Here is a 25,339-nt window from a genome sequence, read left to right as displayed (position 1 = left end):
TAATTAAAAAAAAAAAGGACACAAACTGGATGTTCACTGATGGGTTAAAATAAATTTGTTACATCCATACACTAGAGTATCATAAAGTCATTAATGAGGACACTATAAAACAAGGCATGTGCAGAGAAAAGACATGGGAAAGACACCTTCCAGAATACAGACAGGAATTCTCTCTGGGTGGCAAAATTAAGGGCAATTATTTTCTAATTTTATTCTGATCTGTAAAAGCTAAATATTTTAATACAAGCAAAAGTTAATTTTAAGTAACAAAAAAAAGGTAGTGAACCATCTGTTTATTTTTAAAAGATGAGAGAAAAATGTCTGAGCACTGAAAGATCCTTGAGAGGAAGACCTCTTTCTGTGGTCCTGTCTCGATAAAAACGCTAATCACTACCCAGAAAAGCCCTGCCCTGAGCGCTGATGAGCATTTCTGTGAGCTAAGGAGGAACGGGACCCAGAGGGCACAGACAAAGCAACTAGGGAACAGAAACGATTCCACTGAAGAAGGAAAACACTTCACTGATAAGCTACATGTTTTATTTCCTGAATGAGTTACATGTTTCAAGTTAGTGCAACCACAGAAACAACATGGTTAATGTAAAATAATATTAGGTTATGAAGAAAACGGTGAATTTCAAACATAGGAATTTATGGCCCAAACTAATAACAGCACACACTTCACCTTGTGTAAAATACACTTACCTTAGTTCCAAGACCAACACCACCTCTGATCAATTCACATAATCTAGGAACTAGCTCACCCAGCACTGACACGTCAAGATATTGCAGACACTATTGGAAAAAAAGAAATAAAAAGGGAGATCTTCACAATCAATCAAGTCAGGACCACAGGAAGCAGGGCTTTAATTAAATAATGCCAATGTCAAACATGTACCCATGGACTTGACATGAAGTTGAAAAATCACTGGCTTGATTTTGCTCTAATTTCAACATACACAAAAAGAAAAATCATCTGGTTCAACACAGTAAAAACAATGGCAAAACAAAATATAATTAATGAAAAACAATTTACTAAAAGAGAAACTATTTTAATAATGATTACTCAAAAACAAGGATCCCCTCTGGGCTCTCTTCTTTACCATTCCATGTTCATAGTATGTTTTAAGACACAGGTTAAAATTGACCTATTTAGCATGACTTTCCTGCCAAACTGCCCTTAATAAGTTAAATTAATTCACTAATAATTTGCTGTAACGTATTTCTGAAAATACAACAGCATATACTCTATTATTAATGAACATATCCATATGGTGTTCTCTAACTGTTTATATTTCTCTAAGTTCTATTCCCCCCAATAATCCAACAGAGATAAAACATTCGTAGACTAAATTTTGTTAATATTCATCCAAAAGGCACTCAAAAGTATCTATTCCTCTTGCCCAGCCCTGTGTGATCTGCTCACCAGAACAATTCCAGGAGGTAGGTCATACACTCTCAGCCAACCACCTATGGGGTAGGGCCTACAGAGTCAACTTAACTCCTTGAAACCAAACTCCAGGGACTTTAGGAATTAGAACTTCAGTGTCAAGTAGCTCCTAACTGCAAATTTCTTTCTGTGACTAACCTATCAGCACTGCTCAATTCTCTTCACCTATCTGTTTCGCTGCCTTACTACACTGAATATCCACAAACCCAGTTTATACCCTCCTAGTTCCGCCTATAGACAACTGTAAGGCAGAGGCAAAAACATGAATTTTTTAAAATTGGTGGACTAAAATATATACAGATATAGATTTGTAGAGCTATCTATTAATATGTTATTCTCCCTTACAACACAAATCTGACTAATGGATTTTAATATTTAGAAAAGTATTTACTAAATTTCATAATATGTAAGAAAAAAAATTACGCTAAGAAAAAATTGGAGTCGCAGTAACTGCCTTGAATCATCCCTTAAACATCTATTTCATTTAAAGTAGCTTGAAGGATTTTAGATACTCACCATGTTGATTGTTTCCATCATGGGAGAGGATTTGGCAGCACTGAGTCGCGCACTATCCATTGCAGCCTGAAGAACACAAATTCAAGTCTCTCAGGACAGTCACTTAATTAGGCATAATCCCTTCCCCCAACCACACACACATAAATGCTTTATTTCCAAACCAAATAACTAATTTTTTAATAGTATGTAGCTATAACAAAGTCAAGCTAAGTCTAAATCTAATTTCTTTTGACCTACACTCAACAATTTACCTGGAGAAGCAGCATCTCACTGCAGATAAGAAATTTAGACAAGAGATAGAAATTAACTGCAGTTACAACTTAACCTAGTATGGCTTTGATAAGCCATCCAGCCTCCTTGGGCCTCAGGTTCTCTCTATCTACTGAAAAAAGGAATAGACTACATTAATGTCTAGCAACGGTTTTGTTTTTTTTTTCATTGTGTTTAAGCAATTATACATGTAATGCTTTAATTTCTTAATTGGCCTTCATAAACACAACAGAATTTTAGTCTTACAACTACCCTATGGAAGGTGTTAATGCTAAGCAGATACAATCAATGAAAAACATAAGGCACACAGGAGTAACCTGCCTGGGGCTGCAGAGTTTAGACTAGAATTTATGTTTCCTAATGCCTGATCTATCAATATGCTATGAGAACCTAGGAAAGGCAAGTCGACTACTAAAAGAGGAAAGAATGAGGAACAGGAAGAAACAGCAGTATTAGAGGCAAAGGAAAGACAGTAGGCTATTACAATTTAGGCAAATTAGAAATCAAATAGTGAAAGAGAGAAAATCTTTACAACATATAAGGCAGGGGTTTATTAGTTCTGTTAAGCAAAGACAAACATAGAAAGATCAACCAGCAAAGCAGAAAAATAGGCCTGAAACTGGAAGATAAATGGCTACAACAAGAAGAAATAACGGACACTAGTAAGAGGAAAGTACAAACCAGAACAACAAGATTCTTGCTTATCAGATTGTCATTCATTGTTGGTGGAGTGTGGAGAAAACAACATTCCTAACCTCTGATGTCACAAAACCTCCCCGACAAAAACTCAAATATATGCAGGTATAAATATATAAAAGATGTACATCGCTAGACTGTTTACAGTAATGAAATGGTAAAATAAATTGCACATTACCTCCCTGCAAAATACTACGCATGTGTTAAAATGAACAAAATTACATCTCTATAACTGAAACACTGCTTTTAAAAAGCAAGTGGCAGAAAAATAGTCATAGTCTTACTCTAATTTAAAATCAAGGTGTGTGTGTTTTTTCAGCCTCTGGCTACAAAAGGATTTGAAAAAGGACACAGGGAATTGTTGACAGTAGTTACTCTTCAGAAAATAATGTTGGTAGCAGGAGAGCAGGGACCCCCAAAGGGAATTACCTTCTACCTTCCAGTATTGCTTTAATTTTGCAAAATAAATATATTTTAGCTCAAGTTAAATAACTTTTTTTTAAAAAAGACTCTGATCAGAGACTAGGAATCTAGAGTATGATATCTAAAAAGCAGAATAATTTTTGAACAATGCCAAAGTCTAGGTGCAAATCCTCTTTACTTATGGGGCAAGGGTTGATCCATAAGAGGACTCTGAAGGTGTAGACCTAATTCCTTAAGAAAATATACATGTATGTAAATATATACAAAAACCTGTGTTAAATGAATGTGAATGCATTTTTTTGCTGGGGGTGCCAGATTTCATTTGTTTTACAAAAAAATTGTATAATCCTGCCTCCGAAGACTCTTCTAAGCATGTGTCCACAGGAGTTGTTAGAAGACGATTGTCCAGATGGACCTCGGAAACTTTACAGGGCTCTTCCTTCATGATATTTACAAACAGGTCTGTGCTATCGACTTACCTTTTCTTGGTCTGTAGCCCGGAGGCTCAAATAATTGAGAACCTGGGGCTCCAATACACTTAAGGATTCCAACAGAGCTGGGATAAGTTTGGGTGCATGTGGTTTCAACATGGCTCCTGCACTTTTGCTGATCTTCACAAGGGTGTTAATGCTATAGACACACAGAACACAACGCCTGAGTCCTTTTAACAAAAGGGTTGGTCAGAAGCTCTACAAATCCAGTCATGAGGACACTGCACTTTACTGCATTCAGGCATATATTCACATGGTTACAGAGCCTGACCTTGGCACTATTCTTTCTTTTTTTTTTTTTTTTATTACAGAAAATTTCAAAATATATGAAAGTAAAGACAATCATAAATGAATTTCCATGTACCCTCCACCAGTTCAACAATTAGCACATTTGGTCAATTTGGTTTTTTATTTATACCTCCTCTATACACGCAAAGGGCAAACACTTTTTTCCCTGCCATATTATTTCGAAACATACCTAATAACTAAACTTCAGTGTGTATCATAATCATAATATCATTTTCACACCATAAGAATACTAATAAATTTTTTTCATATCATCTAATTTCCTGGCTGTTTCCTAAGTGTCTTTAAGAACTCCTTTTTTGAATGAGGATACAGAGTCCATTCACACATTACAATCTACTGCATTTCTTAAATCTTTTTAAATCTACAATAGTCCCCTCCCCCTGCCCATTCTCTTATTTGTCCTCACTGAATGCATTCCAATGGGGTAATATAACATGTTCCTCTGTCCCCTACGCAGATCTGCAGGCTTGATTGGGTTCAGGTGCAATTTTTTTAAAACCTGAAATTTTTCATAGGTGGTGCTGTGTGTGCTCTATTCCATCACATTAGGACGCATATAATATCTGGTTGTCTTTTTGTGATGTTAAGAGTGATCAGTGGGTTCAGGTTTTGTTGGCCTGGATCATGCATTATATTCCCCAAGATCCAGCTGGATGAAGGAGCCACCGTTGATCATTACCGAGATTATTTCATTGAGGGTAGCAAATCAGAGATATCCTAATTTTATCAATCCTTTTCAATTAGGTGAGTCCTTCTTTAGAACTTTCCTTCATCAACTATTTAGTTACCATAAAATATTGTTGGTATTATTAGTTTGATCTAGTTTTAAGAGGGAAACAAAATGGAACCAAGTTCCTAGATAAAACTCTACTTTAAAAACAATATACAAGCTAGAATCCTTCACTGTTGATTTCAATTCCAAAAGGCCATTACATATGTGACTAGATATATATGTGGCATATAAGACTTTGCATTTTTTCTCCCCCCAACCTTCTACTCTTTCCCCCACTCCAAATAGAAGCACCAGTCCTGAACAGTTAAAACTGCAAGCCCCTGTAACTCATGACTGATCAAGTGATCTTGTACTAGAATGCTTAACATGCTTTCCCAGAAGCCTGACATGGTATCTGTTTTCCCCCAAACTGCCTGATCACCCCTATATCAATAAACCTCTCCACCAATGTGTAACTTCTGCCCTGCTGAAAACATTTGTTCCTTTAGGATCTTTTTCCTCTAAAAGTCAAGTACATCCCCTAATGAAGTATGATGCACACTTCATAATTATTGTCATGTCACGTACCTTTGGCATTTTTAGAAGGCATTCTTTAGAAGGCAGCTGCCCCTCAGCTGCACGTAGACATGCCCCATAAAAGACCCCTCTCCTCTGGCGGTAAGCGTGGACAATCAAGCTCTGAAAATACTGTTTTTCCTCCCGCTACCAAGGATGAGGACCCCACGTAAGCCCATTATATAAATGCTCATTACTTGCCAAGCTGGACTTGTCTGAGTCATTCTTTGTTCCAACATATCCCTATCAGTTCAGTGGGAAACTTGTTTCACATAGCTCCTTGCCATATTCAGGACATATAGCTACACAAGTGAAATGCATGAATATTTCATTGCTGCAGATGGTAAAGAGTTTGTTTTAAATCTAATAATCTGTGAAATATTAAGTGTTACAACCAACCAGAATGCTCCCAAGGACCTCTGACATAAGAGGAAGATGTGCATGCTGGAGGCAGACTGGCAAAAGTTCCCGTGACAAAGTTTCTACGAAAATGTTCTGATTCGCATCACAAATTTCATAAATGCTCTGGGGGCACCTCAGTGGGTTTTCTCAACGCATTTTCTCCACACTTTCAACAATCTAACATTCAAAGAAACCCAATTTCTCCTGCATGGCTAGGGACTAAATAAACCCAATTCCTCGTTTCTCCCACTGATACATACCTGAGGGCTCGAACTTCTGTCACAGGGCTCATCATCCCCTTATCCAGAAGGCAGGGCAGAAGGACAGCCACAGTTCTCTGGCCAGCTGCTCCTTTGGCAGGATCACACATTTTCACACAAACCTCACATACAAAAAGCACCAAAATTAGTGATACCGACCTCTCATTCAATAAAGCATTCTGCTGACAAAATACTTTCTACTTCCCACCTCCATAAAAAAGGAATCAATGAATCTACTTTCTATGATACTATATAGGGGGAGACAGAGAAGTGAGATCTGGGAATGAGTCCTAGATCTGCCAATAAAAAAACAGAAATAGCTTGGTAATACACTTTACTCTCTTAAGCTTTGGTCTTCTAACTTGTGATCAGGGGAACAAAAAAGTAAAGATGAAATAACAAAATCTAAGAGAGAGCTTTGAAGGAGGCTTAAGACATCATCAGCATCAGCATCAGCATCAATAATTATGAGTGGCAGCAAAATAGAGTAAATACCCAAACCTGGAATCAGGAACATTTAAAGTCTGGCTTTACTACTTACTAACGATGCATTCTATGACAAGTTTTACAAAGCTAGAATGTAGACATCCCTCATATACCAAATAAAATCATGTTCAAGTAGGAAAAATCATGTTCAGGCAGGAGACTATTTAGTTTCAAAAAGCTTAACAACCTCATAAGGTATGAAAGGTAGAGTTTGACACATAAACAGCAATGGTAAGAGAAAATCTAGATGTTTGCTTGAGCTAATGTTCTTCAGGGCCAAGTGCAAGTCATGCAAGTCATAAAGGCCCAGAGAGGCTCACCATTTAGAAACCAGAGGTATACTCTGCTTAAAATACTAGTATTCTAGTATGATAGCACCCACTTTCTCGTTTTCTGTAAAAACAGTGAACTGTATAAGTTACACTATAATTAAATGTCATTTGACTTGATAAAAAAATATAATCCATTATTGTTGCGGTCACATAGAACCCAACCCTGTCCCACCCCACCCCCTATTTAAGATAGAGTTTTCACCTTGCTTAAAGTTTTCAGAGCTAGTTCCGCTGCTTTTCGAACCGATTCCTAAAAATGAGAAAAGTCTGGCATCATACAAAAGTTAGAGAGTTTCATTTATATCTACCCCACAATGTATATTTATAACTGCCTCAGACTCTGCACAGTTAATGAAAATCATACTTTCAATATCAGGTTGAAAAAAAAATGTTGTGTTGTCAGGCTTTTTGCCCATCAAGATACACATTACAAAGTCATATTATTACTTTTTAAAAATTAGGTGGGGCCTACTTTGACCTTAATAAAAATTTGGTAATTAAGTATAATAACCAAATGTGTTATAAAAACAAATATAAAAGATCTATGTGAGGATTTTAAGAGACTAAAAATCTAAGGAATAAAGCAAAAAGACAAAACTGCAGTTCCTAATTTAATGATAAAATATCTACAGTTTAGCTTGCCCAGGAAATATCAGAGGGAATGGTCACATTACTTGGAAATGACTGACCCAATTTTTTTTTAATTCATCAAAGTACAGTTATTCCAGATTACCCCATAATCTAATAATATCATTAGATCACTACTGAGAGTTAAGTGGCCTACAGCCACTTTTCTTATTTTAAAATAAATTCAATTTAGACTTAAATACACCAAACCTTGCAACTTCACGGGCACAATAAGACAAACTTCTGGGGGAAATTATGGTCTCTTGAAATTGTCCAAATAATTTTGAAACGTATAACATACATATTTTAGCAACTGAAGTTTAAGCTATTCTATTAATAAATACAGATCATTTCTATAATACCTTAATATCATCTTGTACTCTAAAAAGTGTTTCCCAAATTTCTGGAAGTTTATCAATGATGTCATCTAGGGGTCTTCCTCTCAATAAATCATTCAAAGCTAAACAGCTGAAAATAAGAAGCAATTTAGTTTCAAACAAATGATCAAGAAAATTCAATATTTGAATATGAAACATTCATACCAAAGAGAACAAAGACTGACTGACTTTCTAGTTTCAAGCCCCCCTTCCCCTCAACAAAGCAATGACGATTCTCTCCTCGAGCTCCAAATTTACCACAGATGGCACCTGACTCATCAGATGCCTATTTCTCACAACTACAATACCATCCCTTTAAGATGATACATTTTTTTATTTACCATTATTTCCCCAGGGTCTAGTATACTGCCAAAGACACAGCAAACACTGGATAAATCTAAATTGTACATATAAATAGACGCTAACTTACAAAGTCATAGGAGTATATAAATATATCTTGATGTCTACCAATTTAATAAGTAATCTCTTGCTTTAATAATTTCATACTTAGGTAAACTAAGACAACTTAGAAAAACCACTTTAAATAGTTTTAATAGTTTAAATAGTTAAAGAAAGGTAACTGTCTACCCCAACTAGAAATGCTTTTCAACTGTTTTAATTTATTCCTTTTGCACAAAGAATAAAACTTGGAAATTTGATGGAAAAATTTTTAAATATTTAACTAATCTTATATTTCCAAAAACAATACCTGGGGAAGCAGATTTAGCTCAACTGATAGGGCATCCGCCTACCATATGGGAGGTCCAGGGTTCAAACTTAGGCCTCCTGACCCATGTGGTGAGCTGGCCCACATGCAGTGCTGATGCATACAAGGAGTACCATGCCACACAGGGGTGTCCCCTGCATAGGGGAGCCCCACGTGTAAGGAGTGCACCCTGTAAGGAGAGCCACCCCGCGTGAAAGAAGCACAGCCTGACCAGGAGAGGCACTGCACACACGGAGAGCTGACGTAGCAAAATGACACAACGAAGAGAGATACAGATTCCCGGTGCCGCATGAAATAACACAGAAGGACACACAGCGAATGGACACAGAGAGCAGACAATGGGGGGGGATATATTTTTTTAAAAAGTAAATGAAGAAATTCAACACCTTAAAAAAAAAAGATACCTGGATTCTCGAACCCGCCACATATTGCTGGTAAGATTCTTAATCAAATCTTGAAGAATTTCCTTCAAATATTTATCCACCTAATGAAAGCAAGGAGATAATATTAAAAGTTCAAAATCCATCAACAAGCAATCACACTGACCATGTTTCCATTACTTAACAGCAGAAATGTCTCTCTAGGCTGCTCAGTCCACAATCTCTCCCCACTTCTGTGAAAGTCTGAAGTTTTTTTGTAAATCCCAGAAAAGATCATCTTCTTGACCTAATCCATTCCTGTGGGTGTGAGGCCCTTTCGACTGTGTTAGCAAAGCATGGCCCAGGTTGGGTCTCCACCCTCTTGCCAGGGTCTTATATAAACTGAGAACTGAAAGAAGCGGCACAGAAAAAAGAGAGCTGCGGTCATCTTGACCTGGCTATGTGAGAGAGACGACTCCAGGTTCACCTACAGCTGCAGAAAGACACAGAAGCCCTGGAGGAGAGGAGGCCCGGGGAAAGTGCCTGATCGCCCACAGCTGTGCTCCACGAGGAAGCAGAGAGAGTCCTGCAGACACACCATCTCGCCTCAGGCAGGACTCAAGGATCAGCAAACAGCCCTCTTGGTGAGAAAACATCTCTGATGATGACTTGATGTCAACATTTTTGCAGCCTCAGAAATTTAAGCTTTTACCTCAAATAAAGTCCCCTTTAAAAAGCCAACCCATTTCCGGTAATTTTGCATTGGCAGTCCAATGGCAAACTAATACAACTTCAATCACTAAAAGCTGCCAGTAATCATTCCAAAATACAAACCTAATCCTCTTATCTTCCTCAGTGCATCAGAATAAAGTCCAGTCACCAGCACACGGATACAGAGCCCTCTGTGACTCAATTAGCCCCAAAGATGTCATGTTCTGTCTCACCTCCACTCCTTGTACTTACTAGCTCTCCAATTATAATCCCCTTTCATCCTATTTTCCTGGCTGACGACTCCTTGCGCTTCCAGATTAAATCAGGCATCATCCAAAGTTTTGACTGGGGAAGCTTTGGTAATGGATGGTGATGACCACAGCATAATACTGTGAGTGTAATTAATGTCACTGTGTCATGTATATGAAGTAAATTTGTTTTAAAAAATCATTTATCACCTCCTCAGAGAAGACTGGCTTACGTACTCTCCTCTGTGTTCCCACAGCACCTTAAGATGCATCATACTATACTGTATAATAACTGCATTGTCCCTGTACATGTCTGCACCATTAAATGGAGACCTCAAGGGCAGGGACAGCATCTCACTCATCTTCATATCCCCAGTACCTTGCATGATATGAGGCACATAGAGAAGCATCATGACTATTCAGAATGAAAGATGAGGTCATCTTTATAAGCTTCTCTATTTTTATTTTTACATTAAAAAATGTATTGAAGTATATCATTCATATATGAACATACATAAACAATAAATGTATAGTATAAGTTGTGAACTTATAAAACAAACATGCATAACATCATACAGGGCTCCCATACATCACCCCACTACCAATACCTTGCATTGTTGTGAAACATTTCTAACAAATTATGACAAAGCATCACTAAAGAATTATATATAACTATAGACCCTATCTTAAATTTGGGGTATTTTTTCCCCCAACCTACCCTATTATTTTTTGCTGTTGTTCATAAACTCTACTTTGTTTTGATATGAACTTTTCAACTTGGTAATAACAACAAACTAGCAAAAGGCTCAGTTTTTATGCTGACCCAAAGACCCTCAGAACTTAGGGCATTTCCACATTTATACTTACAGGTAGGAGAGGTTTTGGAAACAAGACAGATAAGTAAATAACTCACCTAAGACTTAACAAACCGCTTTCTACCTATACCCACATCTAACAACATTCTCCTTAGGTGAGTTTATCAGCTATCAAGCTTTCCCCCACCACTCACACCAAGGTGACTCCCACATGTCTAGCCTGGGCCTTTGTCCTGAACTCAGATCTCTAAAGGCAACTGGCTGTTCAATCCTGGATGGCCCAGAGGTATCACATGCACTCCTCGAGCAAAAGGAACTCGCTGGGCCTTCAAAGCTGAACCCGGAATGAAGTGCCATCCACGAATAGGGACCACACAACCTCGTCTCTGTCTGGAGGGACAGCATGTGTTCAGGGCCTTGTAAGGCATGGTAGGGGTTGTGGGATTTATTACTAGTGAACTGCAAAGACAGGGAAGTATTTTAACCCAAATTGGCACAATCCGATCTGCATTTTTTAAAAAGTCACTTTTCAAAAGCTCTATGGATAATTAAGTGAAGGAAGGTAAGGAAAGGACAAAGATGAACATGACCTGTTCCTCAGGAAAGAACAAGCAAAAAAAGAAAGTGGATTCAAGGACATAACTGGAGGCAGAATCAACAGAATCTGTTAATGAATTAGACTAGGAGTGGAGGGTGGGGGTAAGGCACAGACAAAAATCAAGGATGACACCATTTCCTGGAATGTGTAAATGGGTGAAGGGTGAGGGTGTGAGAAGTGAGATAGTGGGAGTAGGGTGGGATACTGATAGGTCCAGTTTTGGACAATTAAGTTTAAGATATTTTGAAACAACATACAAGTGAAGATGTCAACAAGTAGTTAGATATGCAGGTCTGAAGCTCAAGATATGTCTCAGCCACAAATAGAAGACTGGGAATCATCGCAATAAAGATGACATTCATATATGCTGAAATTGGTAAGAGAACGCTGAGAGAGCAAAAAGTACTTAGAGGCACACCCAAGAAACCCTAATTAATTTCTACAAGTGGGACAGGATGTGAAAAGCAGCCAGATGACAGAAAACCATGAATATTAACTGCCTGTTTCCTTCATGTCTGTCTTTCCGCCAAAAAGAACTCCTTGATGGCAAGAACTCTGACCCATTCTTCAACGCAACATAGCACCAATCAGCAGATGCTTTTCCATTTGTGTGAATATACTACCACATTCTTAATCATTTACCCAAGAGACATTTAGAATGCTTCAATGTTTGAGATTTCAAGAAATGCTGCCAAGTTTAGTTGACTCCTTGAAGGAAAGAAGAGAGAAGGAATGAAACAAAGTTTCCTTAAACAAGTAAATGTACAAGGTGGAAAGTAAGACAGGCATTGGGTTTAAATCCTCTGTGTGACCTTGGACAAATTACAGCATTGTCTTAACACACAAGGGTTCACAAATACTTGCCATTGACTTGTCAGTGACCAATGCATTCCAAATGCTTGTCATGGCCTGTCGAATGCCAAGGTTGGGATCAAACTGATAACGATAAAGACGAGGAACTAACTGAGGCAGAAAAGGAGCCAGCTGTTCTCCAGCTCTGGTAGCAATTACATTAAAACCAAAAGCAGCACCCTAAAAAAATAAGATGAAGTGGCTCAGACACATTTGTCATAGAAAAATAGTAACACACTAAATATATGAGAATCACAAAATTCTCTCTCCCAAACTTGTCCCTGAATAGAGCCTGATTTGGGGGGCAGCCCAATTTTACAGATAATAACAGGGGCTACCTCTAATCAGGCACCGTGTTATTTCATGCCATCTCTCAATTGCCACTCTCAACCAATGGAGCAGGTTAGTTTTGGTGAAAAGTAAAAATCATCTGGCAAAAGCAACTTACCTTCCTAGAGTTCCACATTGCATGGTGGTTGGCTAAATTCATAAATTTATATACCAGATCAGGCTGACTAAGATCACTTGCCAGAGAACAAAGTTCCTTGTAAGTAGAAAGGCCCTGGCTTGGAAACAAAAACAAAAGTATACAATAATGTATGTTTCTATCTCCAGCCTAACAAACATTATATCACCAATATTACTAGGACGTGGTTTTTAAAATTACATTTTCACTAGATTTCTAATACTGAATTAACCTTGCCATCATAAGGCATAGAACCAGGATGAGAAAAATACAAAAAGTCACCTAACTCAATTACCGGCAATGCCTGAAGCCCCATTCTACTGCTGTTGGTGAAGGACGCAAGGGCAGCAGTACCGCTCAGAGGTGGAGCCCTCAACCACCTCGGGAGATGGCTCTATTCGAAAAGCCTCCCTTGCACTGCCCAAGAGCCTCTCTCAGCATAAGAGAGTCATCTGAAGACAATTTCTTTCTTTCTCTAAGTCTTTCCTAAGCTAGACCACACCACTAATAATTTCTTTCGAGTCCTATTAACTTTCCTCTGGACAAATAATATTCTCTCAAACACCTGATTGTCTTTGTTGGTTGTTCTGTGAAAAGCAACACTAAAAGAACTCAGCTATGGGGGAAAAAATTACTACCCCAAACAATACAACTGGTAAAAATTCATTATCTTCAAAATGACAATAAAAATGCTTCAATTAGAAAATCTATTTTAAGGATAAGTAACTTCATTACTACAAAAAGCATCCGAAAGGAGGAAGGGGAAGACTGATGACTGGCACAGAGTCTAGAGGGCAAGTACATGGAGGTGGAAACTGAGCTCTGGAAGAGCATCAAGGAGAACACACAGACAGCTGCTTCCTCACGCTGGGGGTGGCGCTGGGAATGCCGCCGGCAAGCACTGGAAGAAGGGTAGCAAGGCTGGCCAAGCCACAGGTTTACCCAAGGATTCTTGGAGGGAAAGCAATAGTATAACCGCTATGGAATGACAAAATAAAGGAGGTAAAGTTGGAGGAATTAACTAGAAATGCTAAATTGATGGGTCCCAAAATTCCATAGAGTTGTCTCCGCCAAAAAACTAAGCACAGCGGATGACATCCCTCCCCAGCTCCGGAACGCTTCGAGGAGTCAGTGTCCACAGAAGCATTGGCCACATCATAGTTCACTTCCTCCCTCGGCCATTAGCCTGATTCTGCTTCCTTTACTCCCCTATAAATTCCAAGCATACACATCTCCATCTGAGTCTGTTTCTCAGGAAACCCAATATAAGACACTGAGCTTTTTCCATGAAACTATTTTCTTTCACACACACTCAACTTTTCCTAAAAGGATAGCCATCAACTTCATGAGTGCTCTATTTACCAGACTAAAGAAAAATATTTAAAAATGTCTACAGTAATTCATCAATGGACTTGGCATACTTACCCATCTGGTGTTTTGCCAAGGCTTCCTCCTTGAAATACCACTGTCTCTCCAGAAACTTCATGCTTAGTTCTAAACCAAAACAGCAGCAAAAATTTTTAATTAGCCTCAAATTTTTCATACCAGTTCATATTAGCATTTGACTACTTCACATGTTTCATGTGTATATGTATAAAATCAAATCTTCTAATAAGTGTCTACTGAGTGCAAGATACAAAAGTCAACTTATCCTTTCCATCAGGCTGGGAATTCATAAAATGAAGTCTAGAATAAGCAAATTAACAGATTTAAAAGACACCCCATAAAAAATTACACTGAATTAAATATGGTCACATTAAAAACTCTCCTTCCTACAAAGAAGGCAATGTAAAGCACAGCCAACTGCAAGAACGTCCCCCCGCCACCACCATCACTCTTCATGGACCCGACCACGAATGGTATGCAAGCTTCCTCTCCAGGTCTTAACTTTCATTTAGCCAACAGTAATCATGGTATTTTCCTAAACCAATGCTTTAACTATTCTGGGAGCCATTCAATTTTCAATTTTCAAGGATTGACCTACTAGCATGTTTCTAAAGCAGGCAGTACACACTGGATAATTAAACTGCTATCCACAACATAACAATTATTGACTTGCAATGCAGAAAAGTAGGGAAAGAGAAAGCTGAATTTTCCTCCTTATAGAACATATTCTTGGTATGTGCATACACTTGCCCTATGGGTTCAAATCTGAAAATTGCAACTTCACCATACCTTTTTCCAGTCATAAGGGTTTCTACAAGTGTAGAGACCAATTCCTGTTGATCCTGTTCACTGCCCAGTTCATAAACCAACCCAAGGCCTTTTGAGGCAACATCTTGGCTAAGTTCTACCAAAAAGTCAGACAAAATAATATTACTTTAAGAAGAAATCTGTCTATAGTCATCAAAGGTTTTTTTAAGTTTCATTAATATTAACCTAAAATGATATCAAAGTAAAGATATGAAAACAGAATCAACCTATTTTCTTAAAAATACTTATTTTTTTAAATGTCTAATTACTTAAAAACTAGCACAAGTCACTATAAATGAAAAATACATTCATGGAAGATCCAACTCACAAACCGAAATAACACTAATGGACCTTAGTATATAGAGCATAGTAACAAACTACCAATGAAGGGTAAGGTGAAAACAGAGAGTTCAAACAGCATCACTGGATTTCAATACCCCACATCCAATTTTTTAAAAATGAAAAGACCATCTGTTTAAGACAATTTATAAAACCAAAGTTATCAACTGAATGCCTAGCACATATACGTTCCAATTTAAAAGAACAAAAAGAATTACAAATTTTCCTGTACCCTAACCAGAAATTCTTTTTTATTAACCAAACTTAATGCTAATCCTTACTATTAAGGTTTAATTTTGTTTTAATCATATAACTGAAAGTGTTCTTTTATGTTCATTACTCCATAGTTTTCAGAATTTAAAATACCAATTTAATGAAGTTTAGAAAGCAAATATTTTCCAACAACCTACCATCATTTTCAGACAGAACAGAAACAAATGCACTCTGAATCTCTTTAAGATGAGACTGAAAGACAAAAAAAATGCATTATGACACTGAAATTCAAACTCTTTGGGAAGAAAAGGATCTGGTTGTCAGAGTACAACAAGACCTGTAAGTCTTGCGAGCCAAAGCAGTCATAAACCCAGGCCTGCTGCCATGAGGGACAGCATCTTTAAAGGTGGCCCAAATTACCTGAAAGTGGTACCCCTTGTAGTTAGCTGCCTAATGCAGGCAATCTGGCCTCTCCAACTCCCCACCTGTGCTTCTTGCAATCTGGCCCTTCCACCACCCCCCGCACCTCTTCTGACTTTACACCTTCAAGTTTTCAGTCATTTTACAGCCAGAAGACAGCAAGCCGCCATCCTTCATTTCTTTATGCACAGCTTATTTCAAAATACCTGTTATTAGTCAGTAGCCCTCACCTCAGTACTGGCCCTCACCTTCATATGTTTTCCTTCCTGCCTTTCAATGAGAAATACTTCCTACGAGGTGATCCCATTCATAGCATAGCTTACCTTCACTTCTTTATGGGTACTTAACTTCCTCACAAGGGAAAGGAGCCAGATGCAGGCTGCTTGCCTCACATGTGGACTGGGGCTAATGATATGTTTATTTAAAATCACGTCCAGCACCCATGGGACCACATCATTTACTTTGGCTCCTGGGGGAAAAGAAAAGGAACATTAAAAAAAAAAAAAAAGATCAAAATAGACAATTCAATATCATTATCTAAAAAATATTTAAATCAACGTTTATGCAATACAAGAATCTTAAGACATATTAAAACCTAAAAGACTAAGGTTTTAAAATAAGGAGTCAGTAATAATTCATTTTAGAATCCATCAGCTAATATCTTTTCATAGGTACTTATGTCACTTAAACTCCCTAGAATGAAAAATTATCCCTACTCTCTCCAGTCTCAGCAATTTTTCTTCTTCTTCTAGGACTTTCCCATCTCCTGTCTAAAATCAAACCTCTTTTGACTTCTTTCCTTCTCCAGCTATCATGCATTTCTCTCCTTTCCTTCATTACTTCAAGGTTTCTCAACCTCGATACTACTGACATTTTTGACCAGATAATTCTTTATCATGGGGGGCTATCCTGTGTATTATATAGGGTATCTAGCAGTATCTCTGGTCTTGACCCAGTAGATACCAGTAGAACCCAGCCTCCTCAGTGCCCATATATCACCAAATGTCACCTAATGCTTTACAATAAACCTCTTGAAAACAGATGCATATACTCAAGGTCCACATTTTCTCTCCTCTTATTTATTCTTAAACTGACACTCAGGCTTTGCCTCCCTGTACTCCATAAGGCAGCTGGTAAAAGTCACCAATTACCTTCCTGTTAAATCCACTTTTGTCATGGCCCAGTGCTCATCTTAACTGAGTGTCAGCCACTTCTGACTGTTCATCAGCCTCCCACTCCTCACCCCTTCACAGACTTTCTTCACTCCACTTCCAGGACATAGCGCTCTGCTGGACCCCCTCCTAGTTCTAACTGCTCCTTTTCGGTGTCCTCATCTTCCAAACCTCTGAATATTGGAGAGCCCCAGGGCTCAGAGGAGAGATCTCTTCTCTTTTCTACCCATACCTTCACATCTACGTTCATGACTAGCTTCATTACAATTGTTACATCCAAATATTCATTTCTAACCTAGAACTCTTCAAAACTCCATCCTCATATACCCAACCAACTTCTAGACATGTACATGAGACTACACTGAACTGGAAAATCCCACAATGATGGGGGAAATGGAGAGGAACAAGAGCCAGTAAGGACCAGCTAAATGTTATAACTAAATTCATATTTTCCTGGTGGCATACGATCTTAACAAATGAATTATTACCATGAGAACACTATCTTTTTTTTTTTTCCCTTAAAATTTATTTATTTATTTATTTCTCTCCCCTTCCCTCCCTGCCCCGGTTGTCTGTTTTCTCTGTCTATTTTGCTGCGTCGTCTTCTTTGTCTGCTTCTGTTGTCGTCAGCGGCATGGGAATCTGTGTTTCTTTTTGTTGCATCATCTTGCTGTGTCAGCTCTCCATGTGTGCAGCACCATTCTTGGGCAGGCTGCACTTTCTTTCGCACTGGGCGGCTCTCCTTACGGGGCACACTCCTTGTGCGTGGGGCTCCCCTATGCAGGGGACACCCCTGTGTGGCACGGCACTCCTTGTACACATCAGCACTGCGCATGGGCCAGCTCCACACGGGACAAGGAGGCCTGGGGTTTGAACGGGGGACCTCCCATGTGGTAGACAGACGCCCTAACCACTGGGCCATGACCGCTTCCCAAGAACACTATCTTTTAATTTCCTTCAAATAAGAAGATAAAGTATAAAAATTTGGTGATTTTATCTTTTGTTTTAATTTTTTTTAATTCTAGTTCAAATACTGAAAAATAATTTTTTATCCCAAATTCAAATCAAATCACAACATATTTGAAATCATAATATCCTATAAACCCTGTAGTCAGAAGCCACATGCTCCTTCAACTATGATGTCACAGAAAGCCAGTATGTTTTCATGGCAGAAGCACCCAGAGCACTAGCAGAGACACTGAAGGTTCAATATTTACTACAGATTTAGGAAATATATAATTTGGAAGCTACTATGCCTCAACTTCTGAAACTGGCTAACTACACCAATCCTCATCTACCAGAGTACAAGATTAATGTTAATCCATACCTAATATCCCTGCCTGCTTGGCAAAGGAATAAAAAAAAAAGAAGCTCTTATTAATTTCATGCTCATTCTTCTTTAGTCAACTACTGTTCTTGACTAAACCAAGTTGATAAAGCAAATATAAATGTCTGAAAAAGTTTACATGGAATTTTTTTTCTTCAAATGTGATAAACAAAACAGAAAAGGGTTACTTGAGAATTATAAATGGATTAGCTCGATATTTAGTACCAGCAGGAGGAGTATATTCTTCTTCAGTCACCAGCCAGGCATCTCGGGCAGCCACGGAACTGGTTCCTATTGCAGCACTGGTAATGGCTTCACCTATCGTGAACTGGAGCTCTATCTGCTTGGCCTGCAGAGAAGAAAGAAAGTCAAAAATGGGAGAGAACATTTCCCCACAACGTCCGTATCTACAGTGAGGCTGCTTAATATCTTGCTTCTCCACACACTTTGTCTTCACTCCTGGGCCAGCTTGCTTTCAGCTAATTTGGAGGTTCTCAAAAGTGGGGCAAGGGTGAAGGAATGAAGAAAGACAAATGACTTGAAGACAGACTTTCAAGCATGCTGCTCTCCTCACCCTCAGCAGAGACCACTCAAGCAGTGCTTTATAATCTTTGGAAGCATGACAGCGTTTACTTAGAGGGAAAAGACGTGGGTTTGCAAGCCACACAGATCTTGGTAAAATTTCTAGCTCTATCTCTTACCACCTACATAAAACCTTATTTAAACCTTCCTGAGCCTCAAAGTCTTCATTTGTAAAATGAGTATAGCACCATCACCTACAACATCAGGCTGCAGTGACGATTCAAAGATGCAAATAAATAGAAAGCTTCTAGCATAAAGCCTGATTCACAGTAATTGCACAAAAAATAGTACCCATATTAATTTATTAACACCTCCTTTTTACACTCTTGAAATTACCAGATATCTTCAAGTTATCATGATTCAGAAAAAAACACAAAAATCAAGAATGATAAAATTGGTAAAACTGGTAAATCTGGATAAAGGTTATAAGGAGTTCTTTATACTAGTCTTACAACTCTGTAAATGTAATATCGTTTCAAAATTCATGTTGAAAATTCTTACAGTACATACACAATTTTTTAAAACTTGACTTAGAAATTTACACACCCTTCACAAGTATGAATGATGGAACTGGACCTATTTTAGATCCCTTTGGCATTTTTCAGTTTCCTGTAAACTGGAAGAAATCTCAAAATAAGGAGAAGAAGAGCATAAAGAGAAAACAGGATATCAGAGACATGAAAATATTGCCCTTTGTGCAGAAATATGCGAAGCACACAGACAGCTGTTTAGCCATTTCTCTGCCTAGCCAACTAGATGCTCCACTCTTGATGAGAATAAGATGTTGAGGGCTAACATCACATGCTCCCACAACTGAGGAAAGGGTTAAGTTTAAGGGTTTTGTACCACTCTTTAGTCCCACAGCTCTGCCTGGTCAAAAACTTCTCTGCGGGACTCCCGACTGAGGAAAATGACTTTGACACAGATGAGCCTATATTAAGAACTCATTTTACTACATGCCTGCTTTTCTGTATGTTTCCCATTAATTACTAGATAGTTGATCTTGAAAACAGAAACAAAACTATGTAAATTTATATTCATGGATGATACAACATCTACACTGTATTTTACAAGATACCAGAAAAAAATTGGGGTCAATAGATTAAATCAGAAAAGGTGTGTGAGAAGTCATTAATTATTATTTGCCTTGCTTTTGTGTATGTTTGACATTTTCCATAATAAAAAGGGAAAGAAAATAGAAAATAGAAAACTTTAGAACTTTGTCCTAGCTGTCTGGAAACATGAACTATTTTGGTGGTAATTCATGCTATTCATTTTCTTTATCATTCTTACCTTTTAACTGCACCATCTTATTTCCAACTCTCTATTCAAGATTTTTAGTTTGTTTAGTTTATTTCTAAACTCTTAAAATAAAGTTTTGATAGCAAGTTAAAAATCCAGACAATCCTTCATTTATTTAAGCAAAACTCAAAGAAAACTCTCACTCATACTCAAAGAAAACTCTCACTCATGAGTTTAAAAAAAGAAAAAAGGTGAAAAGGCAGACATCATAAGCTTTTCCCCATGTGATAACAACATCAGTGACATCAGGGGGAACCTGGTATGAGTACAATTCACTGTAAAACTCATTTTAAAATACTGAATTAAGAACACAGAGAGCTGGGTGCTTAATGTATATAGGATTTTTAATAAGGTTTATTTAAAAGTATGGAAATGAATAGAGTTGATGGTAACACATTATAATGAGTATAACTAACTGCTGACTTATGAATGAGACTGTGGCTGAAAGGGGAAGTCTAGGAACATAAATGTCAACTGAAAGTAAGATAGAGGATAATCTAGGACTGTGTAACAGTGATTTTGGTGGTGGATGAAAATTGTGGTTAATTGTATAAATGTAAGAATGTTCTTCTTTTACAAAATGTTAAGAATATGGTGATACATGAGAAAATTACAACTAATTTAATTTATAGATGATGAACAGTAATACTGTAGTATTTTGCAGCAAAAGCAAAGAAGGTATTACATCAATTCTAAGGGTCAATAATAAAGGGGTGTAAAGGGGGTATGGGATTTTTCCTGTCAGAGTAATGAAAACATTCTAAAATTGACTGAGATAACGACAGCACAACTCTGTGACGAAAATGACAGCCACTGAGTGTACTCCTTGAATGGGCTGTACATAGCATGGGACTGAATCACACAGTGAATCCTCTAGTAGAAGATACACCGTAGTTAACAGAACAAATATGAGAACATTCTCTCATGAAGTAGAACAAATATGTAATATTAATAGAATGTTAATAACAGGGTGGGTTGGAAGAAAAATACAGCAAATGTAAGATATGGGCTATAGTTAATAGTAGTATTTTGACGATGTGCTTTCATAATTTGTAATAAATGTTCCACGCTATGCAAGGTATTGGTGGTGGGGTGATGTTCTGGAGCCCTGTACAATGTCACACGTTTGTTTTGTAAGTTCACAATTTTTACTAAACACATATTGTTTATGTACGTTCATGTATGAATGATATACTTCAATAATTTTTTTTAGAGGAAAAGAAAAAGAAGAATCCAGAGAGCTGAATTCTGGAGCCACTTCTACTCAGCTGTCTTAGTCCTCAGGCCCAGCCCTCTGTTTGCCTTCCTCTCATCCTTCAAGGTGCAGCAGAAATCTCTCCTCCAAAAGACCTCTACCAGCTCCCCCTCAGCAGAATTAATCGCAGCCTCCTTTGTGATTCTAATTGCCTGGCATTCATTTATCTCTTCACACAGTCCTAGTATTAAAAAGTACTACTAGGCACCAGTGCTACAATGTTGAACAAAACATTGTTCTTCCTTAAATCTGCCTTAAATCTCCTGGGCAATTAGAAACTAATAAATGCTATGAAGAAAAGGCACAAAAAAACTAAAGAATCTAATCTAGTCTGAAGGGTCTAAGAAGCAGAGCAAGAGTCTGAGAAGGAACTTAAATATGGGGCTTTCAAAAACCCAGAGCAAAGAAAGCCAACAAGGCTGGTGTACAAAAACCTGAGAGACAAGAACCCAGGCTAGAGTAGCTAGGGGTCAGATCGGGCTGTGCTGAGGCACTTATCACACTGTGCTGGCAGTTGTCTATTTGCAGGTCTTCTCCACTCCTCTGGCCATCCAGGGACAGAAGCTAAACCACCAGACACGAGGGCAACTGTAGTAACTGCCTCCACTCCGTACATCTGGCTGACTTCTACCTGCACTGTGCTGAGCTTGACTCTAAAATGAGAAAAGGATGTACCCACTCAGATGATTTAATGAATGCTATGCCCAAGGCTGGCACTCAGTAGGTACTTATTGAACAAATGAATAAAGAATTAATTTAAAACCTTACAGCGTTCAAAAATTCCAACAATCAAAAATACATGTATTTTGTTTTAATGACTAACAATCAGATAACAAAGTAAATACCTCCACAGAATCCATCAGACCTTGCAAAAGGAGCTTCTGATGAGGAAAATCTCCATCTCCAACTGGAAAATATCCCAGTGTTTGGATTGCTCGCTCTTTCATCTGGAAGAACACAGACAACTTTTTTTTAAACCAAGTATGAAATACCTTTACCCTAGAACAGTGTTTGCAAAAATGAAATGGGAGTCTTTCCTAAGCAATGCACCAATGCATAAATTCTTATCAAAGTATTCAATAGTACAATATTATTTCCATAAGGCATTGAAGGTAGAAAGACCTAAAACTGAGTCCATTAAGGAACTCGGTTGCAAATGGAGAAAGAAGGAATGCTAGAACCAGGCTTACGATCCTTCCAAGTTTAATGGTTAAAAGGGTGGTTCTGGGTGCAGAGGACCTGGGCTCCCAAGACCATTTTATTAGCCTTTACGGGTATGTGCCCTTAGGCAAGTCACTTCACCTCCCTGTGAGTGCTTCCTCCTTGAGAAATAGAGATAACAACTATACCTTCTTCACTAGACATTTTAGAAGATTCAATTAATTAATGCATATAAAGGGCTTAGAATACTGCCCAGCACATTACAAGTGTTCAACAATGACTGGAAACTAAGAGAAACAATGCTCTGGGATCTTTTCAGTTTTAAACAATAGCTAGGCCAAGATTAAGATGATCTTGTTTATTAAACCTGTAGTAAGTTGATTTTTCTACTAATTAAATCATCATTATCAACACTAGGATGTTTTGATCAAATACTTACTTAAAATTAAAAAACTGTAAAAGTCTTTTTCCTCACAGACTACTCAGCACTGCTTCTGATACCCAGAGTTAGATTTGGTCTAAAATTACAAAATCAATCATAAAGCTACCAGATGTATTATTATTTCTGCCTATTGCATGGCAAGAGGAAATGCCTAATGATTTTAATAACTTTTTCAAGTATTGAGGCAATAGTTAAGAGCCTGAATTGGACCTGTTGGGCCAAATGGTGCACATGCTAAAAGGCAGTGCAAAAATTATCCATACCCCAAAACTGTACAAGCACCTAGACTTTCTTCTTCAATTTTATCACTTTCTCATATTAAATCCTTGCTCCAGCAGCAATGCCACCTATCCTCATTACAATTAGTTTTTGTTCATTATATATCAATGAATAGAGAATTCCTGAAGAGAAGGAAAAAGAGGAAGAACTTGCCTTATTTGTTTCTTTGCTGGAGGGTATTCTATTTAGTAAGCTTTCTACAAGATGCAATTTGGTAAAGCCAGATCCTTCACTGGGGATGGAGAGTGGACCGTTCCTGCCGATTTCACCCAGGGCTGTACAGGCAGCGATCGCCAGGAGGGGGGAGGTACTGTCCAAAAACGAGCCTGTAAACATGAACAAATGAAACAGAATAATGTTTTACCCTTGTGACCCAAAATACTCAATATTTTTTAAAGACAGCTAAATTAAAATCAAAGTCTGTATTATCTTCTAGTCAATAACATTTATTCAGGGAAAAACAAAACAAAACACCATGGCAACAGGGTATAGCACAATGTCTTTTCTCAATGTCTTTTCTCAACTTTTTTCCCCAATAGAGAATCATCCTTGTTTTAGAGAAACATATGGGGGGGTGTGTAAAAAGAAAAGGGGGAAAAAAAAAAGGAGCACTCTTACAGTTATTAAAATTAGAGAATTTATTTAAAATCAAGGAAATTTTTGAGAAAAAGATTTTGTCCTTAAAGCGCAATGCTATAAAAAAGAAATAAAAACACTAAATTAAATTTTAACAGAATTCAAAAATGCAGAATCCAAGTCTGCATAAAAACATTAATTACCTATGGTTTCTGTGGCATTCTGAATGAGTTCCTCTTGTTCAGGCAGGAAATCAGCATTTGTCTCCAGATGTTGTTGCTCTGCCTTTCTCATTTTCTTTTTTGCCAAATATCTTCCCACCGTGAATCCCAATGCAAGCAGGGATCCATGTTGGATCTCTGGACTCTAAAGTTAATAACAGGATAGTACATGTCTCTGCCTCTCACATATGCAAGAATACACTGCAACAGCTCTGTGTGTTTATTACAGTCATGAAACACAAGGCCAAACAATAGTGATCACGTTAGGTTCCACTGGATGCTAAAGAATCACGCTTAGGGAATAAGAGAAACCTTGAGTTTCTAACACAGAATTCCAAGAAGTTAAACTGATTCTTGACTCACTTCAAGATTTCACCCCTAATCCCATGCCCACTCCTAGGCCAGGTGAGGCATTTCTCCTATACACTCGATGCTCCTCTAGCACTCACATCTTCATTTAGTTTACAGCACTTACATAACTACACTATCATAATTTTCAAGAGAAACTTCTCCCTATTGCCAGCAAAAGAGAACAGATCTTACTTCTAATTGAAAGCTTATGGATAGGCATAATGGTAAGCAGTAGTAGATGCAGAAGAAAAAAGGAGCTAACATTTCTGAGCACCAAGCATTACTAGGAAATTTCCCATATTTACTTGCCACTGTAGTTCTAGAACAGTGCCTATCCAACACAAAACACTCAAATTTGTTGAATGAACTGACTGAATCAATGTACTATCTCATTTAATCTTTACAATCATATAAAAGCAAGGCTTTTTTAAGTGTATTTTACAAATAATATAAAAGCTGCAATTTTTGTAAAACCTTTCTACAAAAAAAGAAGGAAGACAAAACTGTTAACATACATGATTGTCTTTTGTAGTCTTTATAAGCTGCTCTATCATTGACTTCAACTCATTTCCTGACACTGTAGATACCACCACAGAATAAAACAATGCTGCCAGTTCACGCATCTCTTCTTTACTGCTATTCATCAGACTCTGAGAGGTGAAGAAAAAGAAATAAATGCCTGATATATAATCATCTTCCTGTTGGCAAAATCCCACATTTAAAATTGAATAAAATCAATAATACATTATAATGTCCAATCTATTGGTATAAATGGGAAAAGAACACAATAATTATTTCAAGAGCAA

At 37.7% G+C, this 25,339-nt stretch overlaps 1 protein-coding gene across 4 annotated transcripts in view; it reads right to left on the bottom strand.

Moving 5' to 3' along the window:
* Positions 1 to 25,339, bottom strand: part of ECPAS (Ecm29 proteasome adaptor and scaffold) — a 134,739-nt gene that overhangs the window by 14,403 nt on the left and 94,997 nt on the right. For all 4 annotated transcript variants that reach the window (XM_058302545.2, XM_004458505.4, XM_058302544.2 and 1 more), the window contains 18 exons: positions 25,049 to 25,183; positions 24,165 to 24,327; positions 23,539 to 23,711; positions 22,349 to 22,450; positions 18,590 to 18,713; positions 16,189 to 16,334; positions 15,643 to 15,697; positions 14,876 to 14,990; positions 14,126 to 14,194; positions 12,683 to 12,800; positions 12,247 to 12,414; positions 9,056 to 9,135; positions 7,910 to 8,015; positions 7,123 to 7,170; positions 6,103 to 6,224; positions 3,832 to 3,982; positions 1,964 to 2,029; positions 703 to 792 (listed from right to left, as the gene is read on the bottom strand). In XM_058302545.2, coding sequence (XP_058158528.1) covers positions 703 to 792; positions 1,964 to 2,029; positions 3,832 to 3,982; positions 6,103 to 6,224; positions 7,123 to 7,170; positions 7,910 to 8,015; positions 9,056 to 9,135; positions 12,247 to 12,414; positions 12,683 to 12,800; positions 14,126 to 14,194; positions 14,876 to 14,990; positions 15,643 to 15,697; positions 16,189 to 16,334; positions 18,590 to 18,713; positions 22,349 to 22,450; positions 23,539 to 23,711; positions 24,165 to 24,327; positions 25,049 to 25,183 — 2,031 coding nt within the window. The remainder of the gene's footprint in view (positions 1 to 702; positions 793 to 1,963; positions 2,030 to 3,831; positions 3,983 to 6,102; positions 6,225 to 7,122; positions 7,171 to 7,909; positions 8,016 to 9,055; positions 9,136 to 12,246; positions 12,415 to 12,682; positions 12,801 to 14,125; positions 14,195 to 14,875; positions 14,991 to 15,642; positions 15,698 to 16,188; positions 16,335 to 18,589; positions 18,714 to 22,348; positions 22,451 to 23,538; positions 23,712 to 24,164; positions 24,328 to 25,048; positions 25,184 to 25,339) is intronic.

Source organism: Dasypus novemcinctus, chromosome 8, assembly GCF_030445035.2.
Source record: "Dasypus novemcinctus isolate mDasNov1 chromosome 8, mDasNov1.1.hap2, whole genome shotgun sequence".
Classification (NCBI taxonomy): Eukaryota; Metazoa; Chordata; class Mammalia; order Cingulata; family Dasypodidae; genus Dasypus; species Dasypus novemcinctus.
This window is presented reverse-complemented; position numbering and strand designations above follow the sequence as displayed.